This window comes from Nicotiana tabacum, chromosome 14, assembly GCF_000715075.1.
Source record: "Nicotiana tabacum cultivar K326 chromosome 14, ASM71507v2, whole genome shotgun sequence".
In the NCBI taxonomy this organism is placed as follows: Eukaryota; Viridiplantae; Streptophyta; class Magnoliopsida; order Solanales; family Solanaceae; genus Nicotiana; species Nicotiana tabacum.
Genome location: NC_134093.1, coordinates 57,655,491 through 57,677,028, shown reverse-complemented (window position 1 = coordinate 57,677,028; position 21,538 = coordinate 57,655,491). Strand labels below are relative to the sequence as shown.

General features: G+C 36.4%; 2 protein-coding genes across 2 annotated transcripts; both read left to right on the top strand.

The window, feature by feature from the left end:
• Positions 1 to 220: 220 nt before the first annotated feature.
• On the top strand, positions 221 to 16,624 carry LOC107818802 (calmodulin-binding transcription activator 5). Its single transcript, XM_016644851.2, has 13 exons — positions 221 to 1,110; positions 3,643 to 3,768; positions 4,023 to 4,138; positions 9,279 to 9,367; positions 9,534 to 9,579; positions 11,214 to 11,376; positions 11,723 to 11,842; positions 11,951 to 12,012; positions 12,916 to 13,311; positions 13,769 to 14,466; positions 14,735 to 15,278; positions 15,745 to 16,050; positions 16,142 to 16,624. The coding sequence occupies exons 1-13, from the start codon at positions 1,047 to 1,049 to the stop codon at positions 16,190 to 16,192; spliced, it is 2,781 nt and encodes a 926-aa protein (XP_016500337.2). The 5' UTR covers positions 221 to 1,046; the 3' UTR covers positions 16,193 to 16,624.
• Positions 16,625 to 18,531: 1,907 nt separating this feature from the next.
• On the top strand, positions 18,532 to 19,886 carry LOC107818799 (uncharacterized). The gene is made up of 3 exons (XM_075230137.1): positions 18,532 to 18,931; positions 19,167 to 19,583; positions 19,804 to 19,886. Exons 1-3 carry the CDS (start codon positions 18,532 to 18,534, stop codon positions 19,884 to 19,886), a joined length of 900 nt encoding a protein of 299 aa, XP_075086238.1.
• The last annotated feature ends 1,652 nt before the right edge of the window (positions 19,887 to 21,538 follow it).

Sequence of the window (21,538 nt, the reverse complement as noted above, 5' to 3'; positions counted from 1 at the left end):
AAATTATGACAAATTTGAAAAACCAAGTTCTAATAATACATATGGTACGTGCTAAAAGTTATTTTATCTTAAATCCAAATACAGTCACGCAAAATGAAACGGTAGCAGTATTAATTAATATTGTGAAGTGAAACTTAAATAATTCATAATTGAAAGTTATTTTAATTTAATAAATGGATATAAGTATTTTAGAGAGTTCATTAGAGAGTTGAAAGAGAAAAAAGAAGAGGAGGGAGAGTGGGAAATCACAGAAAAGTCATATGGGGTCTACATGTACCCGGATATAGTTTGCGTGTCAGCCTCCGTTCGGCTGCAACAAATCTTTTCCGTGGATCGTTTGTACGAACGATATGGACATTTATTGATCCGACCCGTATGTTGTCCCCATTAGCCAATCGAATTCCACCCAAAATTAGACTAATTTTTTTGGGGATTAGGTTACTCCAATATTATATTATATATTGACACTTTGTGCAGACAAAAAAAGCAGCTATTGATGCGCTTTCATTATAGAACTACTGGTCATAGGCTGACTCACATCTGAATTGGGTTTTGACTGATCAGTTACAAAGCTTCATTGAATTAGATTCTTAATTTGAATGATTGGTTTGGTGGGTTTTGAAAAAGCTTCATTATTTTTCAAGAATTAGCTCATGGATTTTATTGGTTTTTAGATGGGTTTGTGGTTCTTGTAGTAAAGATTCCAACTTTGTATGATAATTTTTGTAGGTTTGGAAGTTTGTTATGTTATGCTATGTGAAAGCAACATATTGGGTTTTGATTAATCATTCACAAAGCTTTATTATTTCAAGAATTAGCTCATAAAATTCGCGGGTGTGATTGGTTCTTAGATGGGGTATTGGTTCTTGGAGTAAAGATTCTATTTTTGAATGATTGGTTTGGTGGGGGGTTTTGACTGATCATTCACAAAGCTTTATTATTTAGCTCCTAAAATTCATGGGTTTTTAGATGGGGTATTGGTTCTTGGGGTAAAGATTCTAACTTTGAATGATTTAGTTTGGTGGGATTTTGAGTTTTATTACGTTATGGAAAGCAGCAGAGCAGGACAACTCGCTGGGTCGGATATTCATGGCTTCCGCACTCTGCAAGGTATTATATCTGTTACTTTGATTTTGCTAGTTTATGCAGAAATGCTTGGTTGTGTACTTGTGACAAAAGAGCAGTTTCATTGCAATTTAGGGGTTAACTCTGAATCAGGTACCAAAAAGACTAAAGTAGGTTCATGTAAGACTTATAATGCTAAGAGTAATTCCTTGGAATGTGGCATATAAAGTTTGTTGGAATATAATCACTATAACAACTAAGTTAAGATGCATATAATTGTACTTATTTCACACGATTCTCAACCTACCGCAACCTTCCTTTAGCCAGAATCGGGATTTGCTATGCTCTAGGAACATAGGTGGAGCTGAACTTTATGCCAATGGTTGATATTATTAAATAATATCAATTTTGTATATGAAAATTGGTGATATGTCTAAGCACTAGCACCACGAATAGAAAAGACATATTTCAAAGTGCACAGGAAGTTTGGTTTCCTGGTATTCATTACAGTGGTTAATAAGCTGTATTTTGTCATTTGCATTTCTTCAATCCATCCTGAAGAAAATGATGCCTGAAGAACTATACTTATAGTTAAGTGATGTTTTTGTTGTTCCATATTTAAATTTCATGAAAGTCTGTCTGCCATGCGTTAAGCCTCTTAATTTATATTATAATTATAATACAAGATCAGTTCTTATCGAAGTAAGGAGTTCCTTGATTTTGACTAAACAATCGTATGAGATTGAGGTCTGAGGATCAAAGTTAGAAGAAGACTTGGCAACGTGATGGGCTGGTTAAAATATGTCAACATTTGAAATTTTCCTGAATAGTAATTTCGTCGACCATTTTTTGGATAACGGTGGTTTTAGGCAAAGTTGTGTATACCTCAGAGTATTTAACCGGGTTAAATGAGAAGAAACCACTTTTTTTTTGCCTCTATTGGGATTTGAACCCTGGTCTCCCATGGTTTTCTTCTCATTTTATTGACCGCTAGGCCAAATTCTTGGGTGCTTCATCGACCATTATATGACAAGTGCATGAGAATGACATATTAAATTATTATACAACAACTATGTTTCAGTCCGAAACAAGTTGGGATCCGCTATATGAATCCTCACTCTTCATTTAAGCTCAACTCATATTATCATCATCAAATAAAATAAAAGTGAAAATAAGTTTTATATATATATATATAGAAGGATTGTCTAACAAGTCTAAAACCTATTCCCAACTAGTAGACATATTAACTTATTATGATTTTCATAAATTCAATTAATGTCCTTTTCTTAAGTTAGACATGAAGATAGATGTTGCTTTGCACGGTTCAGTAATAGATTTGTGTCAATCCGGAAACTGCATATCAAGAAAAAAAGGAACTTAGTTTACTATAAAATGAACAATAATAACAACAACATCAAGATACCCAGTGTAGTCCCACAAGTGAGGGCTGGGGAGGTAGTGTGTACGCAGTCCTTACCCCTACCTTGTGTAGGTAGAGATGCTGTTTTCGAACACGCTCGGCTCAAGGAAAGCTAAGTCACAATAGGATAGAAAAGAAATTACAGTAGTGAAGAAGTCATGGAAAAAGAAGCAGTAACAACAACAAGATAATACAAAAATCGAAGCAGAAAAAATATCATGTAGTAATAGAGATCTTAGAATAAGAAAATATGAGAATGATAATAAAGCTACTGGTATGGGAAGGAAAGACGCTCGACTACCTACTAGCCTTCTATCCTAATTTTCGACCTCTACACCCTCCTATCAAGAGTCATGTCGTCGGTAATATGAAGATGAGCCATGTCCTCCGTAATTGAGGATAGTGAAAAAATGTAAAATTTTAACGGATAGCACTACAACTATTGATTCTCTTGAAAAGTATGTAGTGCAGTTAATATGTCAGTGTGTGTGAGATGCAAGGGCACACATGACATGCTAAAGAACTAACCATTCATCCCTAATTTGGATTTTATATCCCTTTTTTCTTTTTGGTAAATTGGATCTAACTTAACTTTTATAGTACTTCAGATTATCTTGTGGAGGGATTGGATGAAATATATGTTCATCCAAATCTTTTTGTTAATCTGATCGCTTGTTCAAGTTCCAGAAATCAGACAAACTAGCCCAATTGTGACATTCAAAAAATAAAATAAAATAGACCAATTGTGGTGATACTCAGAAATGAGAACAAAGTAAATGTTTCTTCCTCGGCCACTTTGGTGAATGAAGTATCATCTAGTGTGAAAGTGTTTCTAACAAGTTATTAATTAAATGTGTGTGAAGCCAGAACTCTTTTTCCTTTTATGATAGTTAGGAAGCCATATCATTATGGAAATAAACCACGAGCTCCTGATTCCTGGAAAATGAGAGCGAAGTGATGGCGAGAAAAGGTCCCTTGATTTTATAATGACTAGATGGATGCACAAAGTAATCGTGTAGAGGCACGGCACTGTTAAGTTCAGATCAGAATTGGCCTCTGACCTTTCCGCTATTGCTTGTAGTCTTTGACTTTTGGTTGATTTACTTTCTTGAATCATCCTTGCTGATTAAAAGTGATATTTTCTGTTGCTTGCGCAGATTTGGATATTCCCAGTATAATGGAAGAAGCAAAGATGAGGTGGCTCCGACCAAATGAGATTCATGCAATATTGTGCAACTACAAGTATTTCAACATCTTTGTCAAGCCTGTGAACTTGCCGACGAGTAATGCCACTCTAAGCATGAATCCCTTTTATGGTCTTCGTCTTGCGATGATTTCTTTCTTGTTTTGTGCATATGAGTGTAGTATTAAAGGAAACGGATCAGTAAACAAGTATTACCCAGCACTGAACTCAGTGATTGGGGTTACTTGTGAATAATATTTTACTTATTTAAATAAAGACATCAGTAAAAAGAACTTCTAGGACATGTTAGGTTCTGTTGATTTATTATAATATTCTCCTGTTCCACTACAACAGGTGGCACAATCGTGTTGTTTGATCGCAAGATGCTCAGGAATTTCCGGAAAGACGGTCATAACTGGAAGAAGAAAAAGGACGGGAAAACAGTAAAAGAAGCTCATGAACATTTAAAAGTGAGTGTCAAATGATCCTGAGTGTGTCATATTTCCCATAATTGTTTGCTACCTTGCTTGTTATACATCTAAGGAGAGGTGCTGCTTGTTACTGCTGTTCTGCTATATTTCTGGTTTCTGCCTTTTCTGGTTATAGTTGCTTTTGAAATTTCTTTGCCTTCTTTTCTGTTATAAGTATCATTGAAGTAAATCTAACACCTGAATTTAAGAAGATATAAGAAATTTCTGCTCCACTTTATCTCTGTGGCTTAATCGTAGAAATCCTGTATGCAACTTACTTTGGCCGAATGTTTTTACGAATTTACTCGTTCTGTACAGCTCTACTTTTTTGGCATTTTTTGTTCCCCGTGTACAAAGTTGGCAACCTTTGTCGATACAGCTGCCTTAGACTTATTGAGAAAAAATTGTAGCCTATCACATGCTATGCATGAGTGTTAAATGGCAGAAGATAAGGGAGGCAGAGTTAAAGTTTATACGGCCGAATATTCAGTCAAACACCTTTTGTTATTGTTTGGATTTGGACTAAAGATGTTGAGGCTGATTACTGCATGTAGTAGAAGTCATTGGGTGGTGTGAAATACAGACTTAGACCCGCGTTTTGGATAGCGTGCGGCGACAAATAGCGACGAGGGCCCGCTTCACTGAGGCGAGAGGCGAGCAGCGAAGTGCTTGCCTTTTTGATGTGAAGCGACAATTTATACAAAAAAATAAAATATTATATATATAACTAAAAACTCAATAGCAATAATATATTAATAAATATATCAATTCAAAAATTAAAAACTCAATAGATAGTGATAGTAGATTCATAAACTAAAAGTCTAAAATAAGCAACATCTATTCTTCTTCAAGATTTTCAAATTCTTGAACTTCAAGAATGTTAGCATTATATTGGCTATCATCTTCTTCATCCTCGGAGTCTTCATCAATTAGGGACCGGCTTGAACTTGTAGCTACTCCCTTTCCATTGTTATTTGAACTTGAAGAACTCCCTCTAAGACCATAGATATTCTCCTCAACTCCAGCAACCATATAAACAGTACCCCAATTGAGATCATCTCCTACATACACTTGTTCATCTTCATGATTTTGGGGGGCTCCAGTTAACCATTCATTTGCCTCGTCAATGTTATCCAACAAAATTGGATCAATGGTATCGCGAGCTTCATAACGACGCCTCAATGTTCTATTGTAATTAATATACACTAGATCATTGAGACGCGATAGCTCAAACCTATTCCTTTTCTTGTAGTGAATGTGTGCATAAGTTGTAGAGATTAATTAATAGATACTAATAATAATACAATATAGAATATAATAATATAATAAATCTGCTTCTTACATGCTCAAATACGCTCCAATTTCTCTCGCATCCAGATGCACTACAAGTTAGGCTTAGTACTTTGACGGCAAACTTTTGCAAGTTTGGAGTTTGATGACCAAATTTCATACACCATTCAACTATAGAAAAGTATTTTAAAAGTTAATAAGTATAAATAAATCAAATAAATTAAATTAAAGCTATAAGGATATCTATATTAAAGTTAGTTACCTGGCGACCTTATGTCTCTGGCTCTAATGGCCCCCTGTAAACCAAATAGGCCATCTGCTTGTGTGTACCTACCAAACTCCTCCCATATTTGATCTACTATCGCTGCATCGAGGACCAACTTCTCAAGAAATTTATGGTATCCAACCCACACCTCTGAATCTAAAGTGCCATCTCAACTATTCTTGTAAAATAATCCCGGGTTTAGAATATGGCTTGCTGCATGCAAAGGTCGATGGAGTTGATTCGACCACCTGCTATCAATAATCTCAAAAACTTTCTCATATTTCCTCACATCTCCCTCAAATGACGCTTCAATGGTTTCTTTAGCTCTATCCATAGCTTCATAAAGATAGCCCATTGGTGGTTTTCTCTCCCCATCCACCATACGAAATACCCTAATCAATGGACCGCCAACTTTAAGAGCCCGAACGATGTCATTCCAGAATGATGGAGAAATAAGAATTTTGACAGTTTCTTTCCCCGCAGCTTTCTTTGCATATCTATTATCTTTCCATTCATTTGAAAGAACTAGCTTTCTCAAGTTTTTCTTTTGCAAGTAAAAATTATGCAAAGTCAAGAAAGCCGTTGCAAATCTAGTCTTGGCCGGTATCACCAAATTTCTTTCCTTTGTGAATTTCCTCATCAAGTTCAACAACAATGGCCTCTGACTGTTGTAAGAATATATCTTGACGGCCTTAGTGAAAACTGTAAAAGTAACAATAACAATTTTATAGTTAATACTTAATAGGACATAAGTATAAATAAAGTTAAAGCTTTAAAGATAACTATATTAAAGTTACCTGAAGCATATGAGTTTTCCTTGAATATGTCACCAAACATCAAATTGATACAATGGGCAGCACATGGAGTCCAATAAATGTTTGGATACATAGCTTGCATCATCTTACCCGCACTAACATTCTCACTAGCATTATCGGTAACAACTTGTACAACATTTTCCTTTCCAATTTTATCAATAGTCTTTGTAAACAAGTTGTACATTTTGGTTGCATCCGTAGAAGAGTTGCTAGCATCGTAAGATTCAAGAAAAAACACTCCCTCTTGGAGAATTCACCAACACATTTATGACCATTTTTCTGTTCCGTGCTGTCGATTATCCATCATAATAAAACATCCAAACTTGTTCCATTCCATTCTATGCTCCTCAACAATTTTGTCTATCTTCTTCGCCTCTTTTTTAAGATGAGTTACTCTAACTTCATGATAGCTAGGAGGCTTCATTCCTGGGCCATATTGTCCTACGACCTCCATGAATTTATCAAAATTTTTGTAGTTAACACAATTGAAAGGGAGCCCTGCATCGTACATCCATGTTGCAAAGACACTTACGGCGCGATCCCTCAAAATCTTCTTGGCTTCTAATCCTGAACCAGAATCACCTTTTCCCTTTTCTTGTTGTTTTGCCGAGAAATAAAGATTGAGAGGACCTTTTGTCACCGTACGCGCCGTGGATGACCCACTAGAACTATTTGAAGATATCTTTTGGGTTTTTTTTTTTTGGGGGGGGGGGGAGGGGGAGGAGGTCCCATTTCATCATCTTCATCAATAAGATTCACCGATGCTTCATGACTCATTTGAGTTCATGTCACATTTTTCTTCTCAACAAATGCTTTTACTTCCTCCCTAACCTCAGGCGGACAAAGAGGACATTGTATTACATTTTTAAATCCACCTATCAAATGTTGTTTGTGACGAGTTATTCCACCATAGTATGTTTTTTCATAAAGCACACATTTAATTGCGGATCTTGATGAGCTTTTTAGCATAATTCCAAGCTATATCATTTCTTTTATTACCATCGGATGATGCCATTTCAATACTGTTTTATAGGAAAAAATTATCAAGTCAATATGCAATTAACTCTAACTCTATAACTGAAAAAAATGAGGAAATTTCAGGTTTAAATAAAGCTCTCTGCCTCTGCCCAAAGTGAAGCTGTGAAAAATTGAAAAACAAAAACAGAGCAAAAAAAAGAAAGAAGAAGAGAAGAAGAACTGAAGAAGCTCTTTGAACCGAAGAAAAAACAGAGCTTTTCTCAGACTCTGTTCTGTTGAGTGCAGCAGCAGTGATCAAAAACAGAGCCAAAAAAAAAAGAAGAGAAGAAGAAGAAGAAGAAAAAGGAAGAAAAAATAGAGCAACACGGACTCTGTTCTGTTGCAGCAGCAGCGATAAAAAATAGAGCCCAAAACAAAAAGAAAGAGAAGAAGAAAAAGGAAGAAAGAAAGAAGACTGAAGAGAAGAAGAAAGAAGAAAGGAGAAGAAGAAAGAAGAAAAGAGGTGAAGAGAAGCATACCTGATGAAGAAACTTGAAGAAGAAAGGAAATCGCTGGTCTGCTGTAGGTCTGCTGTCGACCTGAAGGAGAAAGAGTAAAGAAATCGCGAGCCCTAATTTTTTGTTCTAATCGCAGATCGCTGCTGCTGCCTTCTTCTTTTCTTTTTTGCAAAAAGCAACGCTACAGGTCGCCACACGCTACCGAGGCAGAGGCGCTCGCCTCTTTGAAAACACTACGCTACACTGTAAAATGGCGATGGAAGCTCGCCTCGCCTCGCCTCACGCTATTAGCGCTGACGCGAGCACTATTTGCAAGCCTGACTTAGACATAATCGATATGAGACATTGGAAATATATGAACATTTGAATCACATTCTCTCCTATATTGCATCACCTTGGCGGGTGAGAGCTTACTGTCACACTAACCCATAGAATCCAACGAAACTTCTAATCGCACAGTACTGAACCTCACAACAAGTTTGTAGGTGGCCTGTCAATTATTCATCTACTGCAGCTACAGGACTGGAAGTGGCTAGAATAAACACATATTTGTGCAGAAATGGTGGAGCTCATTCACAAACTAGCTAGAATGCCCATGATCAGCTTTATCATTGTTGGAGTTAATTCTGCGTTAGGGAATAACCAGAGACCAAAACCGCATAACCAAACAATTGTGTATCCAAAGACTCATGGAACTAAGACCATCTCCAGTATTACCAGCAGATACTGTTGTGCTTCTGTTTCTCGGGGCGCTCGAAAAATGATTGAATAGACCTAGCTAGATGCAAAATGACCCAATGCAATGCACAAATGTTAATCTGCATTCATCTAGCTAAGGAGAGTTTCTAGTAATCCTAGTTGCTTTAGGATTATAATTGGTAAAGTCTAACTAGCTTTCTGTGAAACCTTTGGTTAATATAAAAAATGTATTGTTAGTACAAGTTTTTTTCATTCTTTTTTTTGTCTTTTTTTATAGCATGTTCTTTTGTCATTCCTACACCAGAACTATGGGTGCTTTATTTTTGCAATTTGCAAGCGTGAATTATCTTTTATAGCTTGATGCATAAGAGTTGTTAATCTTTTTGCTCAATGCATACAATAGAATGTCTACCCTGAAAAGTAGAGATGCACTCTTTGGTTTCAATTTTGTACTCTTCTCATCCATGTCCTTTTGTCCTCTTCTCTATTTCTGAATTTAATTTGCTCTCTTCCAGAAGATATGTATTTTCAAGATCATGAGGTGAGATTTGCAATCTTTTCTGTGCTGGTCAAATTCATTTTTTTTCTTAGTGCAGGTTGGTAACGAAGAACGAATTCATGTATACTATGCACATGGAGAAGATCACCCGACCTTTGTTCGGAGATGTTACTGGCTACTTGACAAGTATGAAATACACTTTGTTGCTGCTAGCATCAAGCCAATAAAGGGTTTCCCCTTTGTTTTTTTTCCAGTTAACTGCAATGATAAATCATTTGCATACAGTTTCCACTTACATGAAACAACCTGTATCCTTTGAGTTTGATTTTTTCCATTTCTATGCTTGTATCAGGTCCCTTGAACACATAGTCCTTGTTCATTATCGCGAAACTCAGGAGGTTTGTTTCCTTTATCTTGGTAACTTTTCAATACATATCACTTATGAAAAAATATCCTTCTTCAATACATATCCTTGTCTGCGTGTTCCAGTTTCTTGTTGTCCTTGTTTAGACTTCCTGTGAAAATAACTTATCATTCATATATGCACTTCTATATTTTTGGCTCACTTCATTTAAGTTTAACTCGTATCATCATCATACCAAAGAAAATAGAAGTGAAAAACAAGTCAAATATATATATACATTCTACAACAAGTCTAAAACCTGATAATACTGGGTATGTTGTTGTTGTAACAAGTCTAAAACCTATTCCCAGCTAATAGATATCACTTATATGGATCTAGTCTGGAAACGTTTGTTTTTCCTTCTTTTTTCCTGTTTTTTTGGTTGTGGGGTGGGGAATGAGAGGGAACTGGGAACAATGGTGATGGTGGTATAATCTTCATGCAGTGTGAATTTGTATTCATTTTTTTTCCTATTCATTTTCTATATGATTCTGACTAAAGAACAATGATAGATAATATATATTTGTTGTTCAAAAGCTGGAAGAGGACCGACTTTCTGTTGTGTAATGTTCACCTCTTAGTTGATAACAAAAGGAAGGTGAGTGACTTCTTTATCCCAAAAAAAGGAGCGGAAGTGCGCCTCCAGACTGATAATTCTGTATAATGGTATGTTATGCACTTGTCTGAGCTGGAGCTGGCATGCTCCAATTACCCAAGGACAGGTGCTTTTTGGTAACTCCGCCTATGTCAAAATTGACTGAGATAACACACTAACATGTCTTGTGCATGTGATTGTAAGCACTAACATGTTTTGTATATGTCGAACTTTCTGCACTTCTTAGGTTTGGATCTGTGGGGAATCGGGAAAAGTGTGCTTTTTTATTTTGTGGGCAGCAAGGGGAGAAATCCTCAGAGCTGGGAATTTGAGGAGAAAGAGGATTACATATGTTAGTTGTTGCTTTATGTGCAAATGCTTTGATGAAGATGTGGATCACCTCCTCCTACATTTTCAGGTGGTTATCACCTTGCTTGTGGTATGAGATGTTAGTGGTTAGAGCTGCAATGAGCAATGTCGAACACAGTAAAGAAGGCACTTCTAGCTAAAATTCTAGAAGGAGAAGTCGGAGAATGTGGGACATTGCGCCATTAGCACTCATGCGGGTTTTGTGTAAGGAGAGAAATATTAGAGCTTTTGAATGGATAGAGAACTACTATGTATACTTGAGGAATAGCATCGCATTCCATGTTTCTTTTTGGTGCACTCATGAATTTCCAGTTTGTATGTAAGATCGGGTGCCATTTGTAGAGAATCATATTATGTTGTAGATTCTCTGCTTTTTGCTACCGAGGGTCTATCGGAAATAGCCTCTCTACTCCATCGGGGTAGGGGTAAGGTCTGCGTACACATTACCCTCCCCAGACCCCTCACCTGTGGGATTTTACTGGGTTGTTGTTGTATTCTCTGCTTTTTGCTATACTGCTTGTATATGGGAGATCTTCCCATTATTAATAAGATTATTTATTTTGTCCCCCCCAAAAACGGAACTTTTTCCTGTACTGGAATAAGTCCCTTTTTAAGTAGTTGTAAATATATCGAATGTTTTAAATTAGTTGTTGTCTACCGTGCAGACACAGGGCTCCCCAGTGACCTCTGTTGCCAAGGGTTCTCCAGCCACGCCGGTTAATTCCAATTCCAGTTCAGATCCGTCTGATCCATCTGGTTGGGTTTTATCAGAAGAATGTAATTCCGTAGATGAACGGGCGTATGGTTCTAGCCAACATGCACATTTAGGTATTGCAGAGTGGGGTTTCTAGAAATGATATCTTATTAAGATTTTATTTAGTAGAATATCAACTGCCTGAACTGAGCCTTCTATGAGTGGAGACATAAGCATCATGTTTAATCCTTCTGTCTAAGTTGTAGCTGCATAAATAAAACAACAGAATATCACTCTTGAAGATAATGTGATATTTTTATTATTAGGAACTTCTGAGTAATTTATCGTGCAACAAGATTGTGTCCTACTTATGCTATTAGATGTCAGACTTGCTGTAATCTTGAAATGTCCCAATAAGAAAAAAGTTTTTTTTCTCCTTTGGAGTTGGCTCAATTAATTCCTGTCTTCTACTGATTGCAGAGCCTAACAGGGATATGACCGCCAAAAATCATGAACAGAGACTTCTTGAGATTAATACACTTGAGTGGGATGAGCTTTTGGCACCTGAGAATCCCAACAAGCTAAATGCAACTCAAGAAGGTATTGTGTGTATTCTTGTAAAATTGGTGCTTGTAGCCTGTGAGAAATTTATTTGATCATTTACCTAATTCATTGATCATGCATCCTTCCTTTTGTATCCATGTATAGCGGGAGGAAGGGCTTCAGCCGGGCAACAAAATCAATTTGAAGTTAATGGTTACAGCCTCAACGTAAGCGGTTCTAATATGCTGCTTGCTTCACTAGTGCCATTCTCCGCAGATCCTTCTTTTCTCTAACTCATCTTTTCTCGTTATTTCAATATTTTGATACTACGGGATTAAATTTAATGAAAGTAATGTGAGGCCCTAATTGTTGTTTAGTAAGTTAGATTATATTTTTCTCATAGGCAATAAGGAAAACTCTTGAAGGGTAAATTAGCACCAAAATCAATATTATCTAATTACACGATGGGTTAGAATGAAAATAACTTTGGAGCTAATTATTTTTCAGTAATTGTCTATTTAGTTGATTTATGTTTAACTTGTTTTTCTCAAACTCTTTTTTTCCTTTTTAAATAACTTCAACTTTCAAGGCCAATGAGTTTATCTGTTCCGTGTTCTGCAAATTTTAACTGTCAAGCCACTGAGTCATCTGTTCTGGTGTTCTGCAGAGTTTGATATTCCCAAGCAACCTTTTCATTACTCCCATGGACACCATGATTTAACCTTTTAATTTAAATAATTTTAATTTTGGACACAGTTTTATGTCTCCAAAGTTTCTAGAGTGATATAACAAATGTGTTCACTTTTTCGTTGTTCATACTGTGCAATACTCATTATTAGATTTTATATGTATATATATGGGTCAATGTTGATATGCACGCATTATTCTATATACTACCTGTAAGGATTGTGCTGGCAAAAGCCTTCAGATATAAAAAATTGGCTTTTACATTGTGTCCATCTAATTAACCTAACCTCTAACTTCTGGTTTAAGTCTATCCTTAGCAATTGTCAAGTTCCGCCATGAAATAATTCAACTTCTTCCTATTTACTTGGATTCCATGTGAAAAATAGTATTATTAATTTTTTATTTCTTTCTTTTGTATGGCTACTAATAATGGTGATTTGCAGGATGGCTCTTTATCTGTGTCGAGAGTACCTGTAGCATCTTTAGAAAGTTTTGTTTGCCAAGTGGCTGGAAGTGATACTGTAAATTTTAATCCTTCAAATGACACGTCCTTCCGTTCTGGGGATGGTCAGATGACTTCAAATTTTCAGAAGAATGAGTCTGGAGTAACAACAGTGGGTGCAGGTGATTCCTTTGATAGTCTGAACAAGGATGGCCTCCAAACTCAGGACAGCTTTGGACGGTGGATTAACTACTTCATAAGTGATTCTCCAGGATCTGCAGATGAGATGATGACTCCTGAATCTTCAGTAACGATCGATCAATCATATGTAATGCAGCAGATATTCAACATAACAGAAATCTCTCCTACTTGGGCTCTTTCAAGTGAAGAAACAAAGGTTCTTTTTCTTCAAAGCCTCGCTACCTTGCTATAATAGCATTAGTTCACAAGAACAAAACCTTCTCTCGCGATAAGAGAGAAGGAATGTCCCAGTCCCATGTTTGGTTTAAGAAGTTCTATTTGCATTCATATGAAAAAAGAAAATTTATCAATCTCATTGTACTAATGGAATATTAATACTCATTAGACATGTCCTGGTTTGACATAAGATAACATTGAGTGACAGTCAATGCCTAGCTTACGTGTCGAAAGTAATTAAATAAACAAATAACTTATTCAGCTTTCCACGCTGTGGCTAAATTCAGTTTCACTTAAGTTATCAGAGAGAGAATTCACTTAAACTTTAAGAAATAAATCATACAGTAGCCAATTACTGGGTGGAGGCAAGAGTTCCTAGATGCACGCATTCTTTTCGAGCTATGATCTCAACATTTATATTGTCTTAATCATTGCAGATCTTAGTGATTGGGCATTTTCCAGGAGCACAATCGCAACTGGCAAAGTCAAATTTGTTCTGCGTATGTGCAGATGTTTGTTTTCCTGCAGAATTTGTGCAGTCCGGGGTATATCGTTGTGTAATTTCACCTCAACCCCCTGGGCTGGTAAATTTGTATTTGAGTTTCGACGGTAATACACCAATCAGTCAAGTCATGACCTATGAGTTTCGAGCTCCTTCAGCACGCAAATGGACAGCTCCTCTGGAGGAACAGTCTAGTTGGGATGAATTTAGAGTCCAGATGAGGCTAGCTCATTTGCTCTTCTCTACATCTAAGAGCCTAAGCATTTTTTCCAGTAAAGTACACCAAGATTCCCTGAAAGAAGCAAAGAGATTTGTTCGAAAATGTTCGCACATTACTGATAATTGGGCATATCTGATCAAATCAATTGAAGACAGGAAACTCCCTGTCCCACATGCAAAAGACTGCTTGTTCGAGCTGTCTTTGCAAACAAAGTTTCATGAATGGCTGTTAGAAAGAGTTATTGGAGGGTGTAAAACCTCAGAGTGGGACGAGCAAGGTCAAGGAGTTATCCATTTGTGTGCTATCCTAGGTTATACTTGGGCTGTATATCCATTTTCCTGGTCAGGCTTATCATTGGATTACCGGGACAAGTATGGTTGGACAGCTCTTCACTGGGCTGCTCATTATGGAAGGTAATCCTTAGTGCAGCTAAGGGGTTTTGAAATCATTATTATTTGATTGCTTAAAAATAAAAATCATGAAGCTTCTTCTTATTTGAGTATACGTCTACTGCTGTCCACCAAAATGTCTGACCCACGCCACCCCCTTTCCTCCACCTCCCCCAACCAAACAAAGGAAAAAATGTTTAATGAAATGAAAACATAACCAGGGTACATTTATTTTGAATATTACAATTTTTCAGCATATTGGTTGCTTACTTTTGGGATTTTCGACTATCAGAGAGAAAATGGTTGCAACCCTTCTATCCGCCAGTGCAAAACCAAATTTGGTGACAGACCCTACTTCAGAGAACCCTGGTGGATCCACTGCTGCTGATCTTGCATCTAAAAATGGTTTCGAGGGTTTGGGGGCTTATCTTGCGGAGAAGGCTTTAGTTGCACACTTTAAGGATATGACCTTGGCTGGAAATGTTAGTGGTTCACTGCAGACCACTACTGAACATATAAACTCTGGAAACTTCACGGAGGAGGAGCTATATCTTAAGGATACTTTGGCAGCTTATCGTACTGCTGCTGATGCTGCTGCACGTATACAGGCTGCATTCAGAGAACATTCATTCAAAGTACAGACTAAAGCTGTCGAGTCTTCAAATCCGGAGATAGAAGCACGTAATATAGTTGCAGCTATGAAGATTCAGCATGCTTTCCGCAATTATGAGTCGCGGAAAAAACTGGCTGCTGCTGCACGAATCCAATATAGGTTCCGTAGTTGGAAAATGCGGAAAGATTTTCTTAACATGCGGCGACATGCGATTAAAATTCAAGTAAGTTGCCCCATTTTCTGTTTCTTCCTCAGAAGTCTGGCTGATGAATTCGAGCCACCTCTTCCATCGAAGGGCTGAAGTTCAAAATGCTTCTTGTCTGTTTGATCCAAGTTAGAATTGTGTTCCATCTTGCTTTAAATTTCAAGTGATCTGCTCACTGGGATGAGGTGGGCATTGTGTTCATTAATTGGAAGAAGAGATCATACCATGTTATCTTCACATTGATTTCCTTAAATCTCCAATATAGCAATAAACCTACAAAGGATGCTTTATTGTTTTGAATATGCTACCTGATGCTATCAAATATTTCTTGAAATCAACTTATCTTAGGAAAAAGAAAAAGTAACTCTTCTGTTGATACTGCTACATCTCTTCCTGTAGACATTTTTTTTTTTGAAAAGATAAATAATCTTATTAAGTAGACAGGACAAATTTAAATAGTGGAACATACCTCTGGTTTATGCAGGCTGTGTTCCGTGGTTTCCAAGTCCGGAAGCAGTATCGCAAGATAGTTTGGTCTGTTGGGGTGCTTGAAAAGGCAGTGTTGAGATGGCGTTTGAAGAGAAAAGGCTTTCGTGGTCTTCAGGTTCAATCTAGTCAAGCAGTGGATATCAAGCCTGATGGTGATGTGGAGGAGGACTTCTTCCGAGCCAGTAGGAAACAAGCTGAGGAGCGTGTTGAAAGGTCTGTTGTACGAGTTCAGGCCATGTTCCGTTCAAAGCGAGCACAAGAAGAATATAGGAGGATGAAATTGGAACATGATAATGCTACGGTAAGGGAGCACTTCATTTCTTTTTTGGAGGGAGACAAACTTCAAGGTGTAACTCATTTCTTGATATTTACCATATTTTCTGTTTTGGCAGCTGGAATACGAAAGGGCTTCTGTACTCAATCCTGATATCCAGATAGGTTAAGAAGATAAGATACAAGTATTTCCCTGAAATATTTGGAGCTACAATGGCATTATGGCTTGATCAGTAACCCAGGCAAACAACCCCCCTCTGAAAAAATATCATGCTATCCCCCCCCCCCCCCAACCCAAATAACAAAAGAGTTGCCTGGTCATCGCCACTGGGAAAAATAGGTTAAGTGTGCTTCTTTTGCAAATCGATTTGTACATTAGTAGAGATCTTGTAAATTGGTAGATTGAGTTGAGTTATTCGACCCTGCAAATGTTTTAGAAAAGCGTGGGTTGGCAGTTGCAGTAACCTGTTTAGAGGAGTAAAACTGACATGTCGCTTCTATGGTTAAGCTTGCTCTCGGTGAGCGTCTTGCTTAGGTGATGTTCAATATGCAGTATTGATTCTCATGATATGATGATTTGACATTTCTATTATCAAACAAAATGGGGCATGGACCATATGGTCAAGTTCGCGTGAACATGATAAACACCTCAATGATAAATATTGATTTTGGATGAAATGGCTCAAATAAATAATTTTGAACTTAGATATTTTGATTCTTTGATTTGCTTTCGTTTTTGAAATTTAATGCTTGAAACTTATGGAGAAATACTTGGAAGTCCAACAAACTCAAGAACATTGGTGTAATTTTAATGGTCTTGGATTTGTTTTCTCATGCCACGTTACTTGATGTGTGGCATGAACATCAAAGGACTTGCAGAAATAAGGTGGACTCATCATGTGCAACCCAACAAGATGAAGTTGGACCTTTTAACTTAAAGGATTAGTTAGTTCAATTATATTATCCATGACATTTATATGGGCTAATATGCTTAAGTTAAGAGGGTAATTCGAAAGGGATTTTTTTGTTCCTATACACTATTTGAAATCTTATTACTAAAAATGTCCCAGTTTTGGAATTTACCCGACCTAAATACGTTTTAGCAACAAAAAATATACATTTGTTTAATCTAGACTCCTTTCTGCGGTAGACTGACTTATTTAGACGCGCGATTTTGTGATAGCTTATATTTCAGTTAGAAATTTTAGACGCAATCATCGCACCATAATCAAGGCAAACATATTTGTAGAATGCTTCTATTATGCAGATTTTCACTGGTTATCATCATACTATAATCAAGGCAATATATCTGTAGAATTCTTCTATTACGCAGATTTTCTCTGATTTTTCACAAGTCAACAAACTAAAAAAAAAAAAGCTTCTCAAGAAAACAATTGTAAACAATTAGCTACAATTGAATTGAATTTCATGACATAATGTCAAAATTGGCGATTATATTTTAGCTCAATGGTCGGTGGGATAACATTGGGAGATACAAAGATTTTGATGTTGACAGAATTGTAGTCAATGAAGATTCTTGCAGAGCATCTAATGATCGATACCTCTGCAAAAACCATCGAAATCAAATACACTGTCAACGAACGTTGTCCTCCAATGGAATTCAGAACGATATGAGAGTTCGAGTGTATATGGAGACTAAAAAGGAAAATAAAAACTTAGGAATGTATCCATTGTGTAACAGTACGTGATTTCGATTTGGAATGCAGTATGTCGAATGCGAGCACAATTGCAGGTTTGCTATATTTTTCCAGTGCTGATGTTTTTCAATTTTAGTGTTCTACAATTTTACTACAAATTAGCTACAACTATACTACATAACAAATGTAGTTCAACTGTTATGTCTCTAAATACATTTGAAGTGTAATTGTTATACATAGGTCTGAATTACTATACTTTTAATTGAGTGCAGGTACTTCTGATTATCGTAATACTAACGTGCTACAATTGTCAAGCAATTGTAACACAATTGGAGAAGTATCAGGAACAGTGAAGTTGATTGATATGCCAACATCTCCGGCAATTGTGGAATATGAAAGTATCATCATAACAGAACATATGCCAAATGTAATTGAAGTAGGCCAAGTTTACCAAGACAAGCAAATAATTGTCAGTGCAATGAAGCACTATTCTGTCATGAATAAGTTTCAATTTAGGGTGAAAAGGTATAGTGCAAGAAGGTAGGAACATTTTATTTGTCAAATTCATAGTGTATAAGTTGTAGTTTTTATGTATATAATTGTATATAAATTATTTAAAATAATTTATTATGCATAAACAACCTCGTATTTTGTAGCTACAATTTTCATAATATTTTTTTTAATTATTTTTATTTTGTAGCTACTGCCTCGTATGTGTTGGGGACAATTGTACGTGACACTTCAAGTCCACCAGCATAAATGAATCATCATTGTTCCAGGTTCGAAAATTCAACAGCTTGCACACATGCTCTTTGATGGACAACACATATATACAACGCAAAGTTACTGCCATGGTAGTTGGCAGCATAGTGATGCCAAAATATGCGGATCCTAATACAATATACACACCAAAAGACATACAAACTGACATGTTGTCGGAATATGGTGTGAACTTAACATACATGCAAGCTTGGAGAGCAAAGGAAAAGGCTTTGAAATTTTTGAGAGGTCATCCTGCTGATTCCTACAGTCGCTTGCCGAGTTATTTGTATATTCTGAAGAAGAGTTATCCGAGGTCGGTGGTGAAGTTGTATAAGACTGAAGATGACTGTTTCTTATATGTATTTGTTGCTCTTAGTACGTCCATCGAGGGTTGGGAGCATTATAGGCCAGTTATAATAGTCGATGGCACCTTCTTGAAGTCAGCATATAGGGGAATCATGCTAATAGCTAACACAATGGATGCAGCAGGTAATGTAGATTAATTGTAAAAATATTGTAATAAAGTTATTTCTGAGACTGTATTTTTTATATTTTCAAGTTTTATTATTGAAGTTGAATTTCTTTTTGCTACCTATATGATAGGTAGCATATTACCACTAGCATACGCCGTTGGTGATTCAGAAAATGACGCATCATGGAGGTGTTTTTTTTGAGCAATTCAAACATGCATATGAAAAAAAACCAAATATGTGTGTTTTTTCAGACCGGAATGAGAGTATATTGAAGGCAACATCTACTGTTTATACCGGCATGCCACATTATGCTTGCATGTGGCATATTTGGATAAATGTAAGGTCAAAGTTCAAGAAAGGTCATCTAAAGTTAAGCGAATTGTACTCTGCCACGGCACGATCATACACACTTGATGAATTTAATGAAAGAATGTCAAAGATTGAAGAGATCGACACACGTGTTAAAGCATACCTATACGATAGTAGCTATCACAGATGGTCTCGGGTACATGCTACGGTGAACAGAACATGGACGATGACATCAAACATTGTAGAGTCCTTGAATGCGGTAACCAAAGATGCAAGAGAGCTGCCCGTAATTGAACTATTAGAGTACATGAGGACTCTTCTTGAACGTTGGACTAATGAAAAGTTATTGAATGCAAAAGGTACATTCACATACCTTGGAAAAAAATACAACAAAGAGTTGGAGGACAACATGACATTATCGCAGAAGATGAGAATAAGTTTTGGCCAATAACATCAGATCATTTATTTCATCAAACTAAATATATACTGATAATTATAGATATGTTGTTGTATAATTGTAGTTATTTTGTCTTTTATCTGTAGCTGAAAACTTGTTGTGTGTTTGTAATGAAATTGTAGGTGAGGACTTCAACAGATTACATTCATACTGTGATAGATGGTGTGAAGCGCTTCATTGTTTGGCTTCAAAACAAGAGATATAGTTGTGGACAATTCTAGCTTGATGAACTTTCTTGTCCACATGCTTTGGTGGCTTTGAAGCACAGGAACGAGTCTTATGAAAACTATTGTTCTCCTTATTATACGAGGGAGAGCCTTCTGTAGACTTATGAAATACCAGTAAACTCGCTGCCTGATGAAAGTAAATGGAATGTGCCACTACATATAGCAGAAGAAGTTATAATGCCACATACTGGGAAAAGGCAGCTAGGGAGACCTCAAAAACAAAGATACAAACTATATGATGAAATAAATGCAAATAAGCACAATGTTTCATGTGGCAACTACAGACAAGAAGGGCATAACAAAAGATCTTGTAGGAATGCTCCCAAAAGGAAATAAGAATTGATATAGTATAAAGAATATTTTTTTACTGAGTACTGTTGATGATAATCTGTCCTTTAAGACATATTCAGTTGTATTTGTTCTGTTTTGGAGAATTATAGTTGTGGTGTAATTGTGTTGTTAATCTGAATAAAGATTATCTCCTATAATGAATGTTTGGTAAACAGATTTCAACTCTTAATGCAATTGGTTTGTAGTTGTTTTGTTCAAAAACTGGGTTTATTTATTAGTTTTAAGCTTTTCCTAACAATACTGCTAAAACTGAATAGATTATATATTTTTGTATAGTAATTGTAGACATAATTGCAGCTATGCTGTAAAGAAATTATATAGTACCAATATCGAGATCAAGTACTAACAACTTTCAACAAAAAAAACATGCCACAAATATTTTCTATTGTAAGTAATATAATTCTGGACAAAATAATAAAACAAAAGGTAAAACAACTGTAGCACAAATCTGCTACAAATAAATTGTAGCTAAATTTTTCTTAATAAATAATTTTTCTACAACTTTAATACAATCCATCTACAACTAAACACTTTCACTATAATTTTTCTACTGAAAAGGGCAACTATTTCTTCTTCTTCCGGGCTCGTGTTCTCTCCCTCATAGCTGATGCACCTTTTATTCTTGCTAATCTCCTAGTCACCTCACTTTCACTAATTGCACCAAGCTCTTGCTTTTTCCTTGCATAATCCTAAAAGAGCGCTCCATAGCGTGTACGGTGTTGATCAATATCAGAAAGGTCTTCCTTTGAAATCGAGAGTTGTACAATGCTGACATATTATGCAAATGCCGCCATGTATACACCACAATCACTGTAATAAATAATAGTGGAAAAGATTTAGCATTTAATGTAAAATACAATTGGTTAAATTGAAGGAAAAGCAGCACATACAGTGATCCCTCTTTTTGCTGGGGTATCTCACCGACCAACCACTGAATGTCAAGAGGGTCAGTAACACCTTTTTCAATACATGCCTTTGTGTTCTTATAGTTGATGTTTGGACGCTTGCCATAGAAGCAGGTGCATGACAAGTAGAGGGGGATCATAATAGCAAACTTGTCGACAACAAATTAAACAAGTTTGTGATTACGTGAAGAGACCATAGAATCATAAATACATAGAACCTTATCGGTAATGTCAAACACAACCAATAACCAATGAAATTTCTCAACAATGTTTATGGGCATAATCACAAAATCAACTTTGTCCCATGCAACATTTTCAAGTAATCGGTACCCCAATATGTATTCTGATACGACGTCCTGGGGTTTGACAACAAC

Excerpts from the sequence above, each read along its gene's own strand:
- LOC107818802 (XM_016644851.2), top strand. The coding sequence starts at position 1,047 with ATGGAAAGCAGCAGAGCAGGACAACTCGCTGGGTCGGATATTCATGGC. Across the intron at positions 1,111-3,642 it reads TGGCTTCCGCACTCTGCAAG|ATTTGGATATTCCCAGTATA; the intron begins GTATTATATCTG and ends TTGCTTGCGCAG. Across the intron at positions 12,013-12,915 it reads TTAATGGTTACAGCCTCAAC|GATGGCTCTTTATCTGTGTC; the intron begins GTAAGCGGTTCT and ends GGTGATTTGCAG.
- LOC107818799 (XM_075230137.1), top strand. The coding sequence starts at position 18,532 with ATGGTAGTTGGCAGCATAGTGATGCCAAAATATGCGGATCCTAATACA. Across the intron at positions 18,932-19,166 it reads TAACACAATGGATGCAGCAG|ACCGGAATGAGAGTATATTG; the intron begins GTAATGTAGATT and ends GTGTTTTTTCAG. Across the intron at positions 19,584-19,803 it reads AAAGTTATTGAATGCAAAAG|GTGAGGACTTCAACAGATTA; the intron begins GTACATTCACAT and ends ATGAAATTGTAG.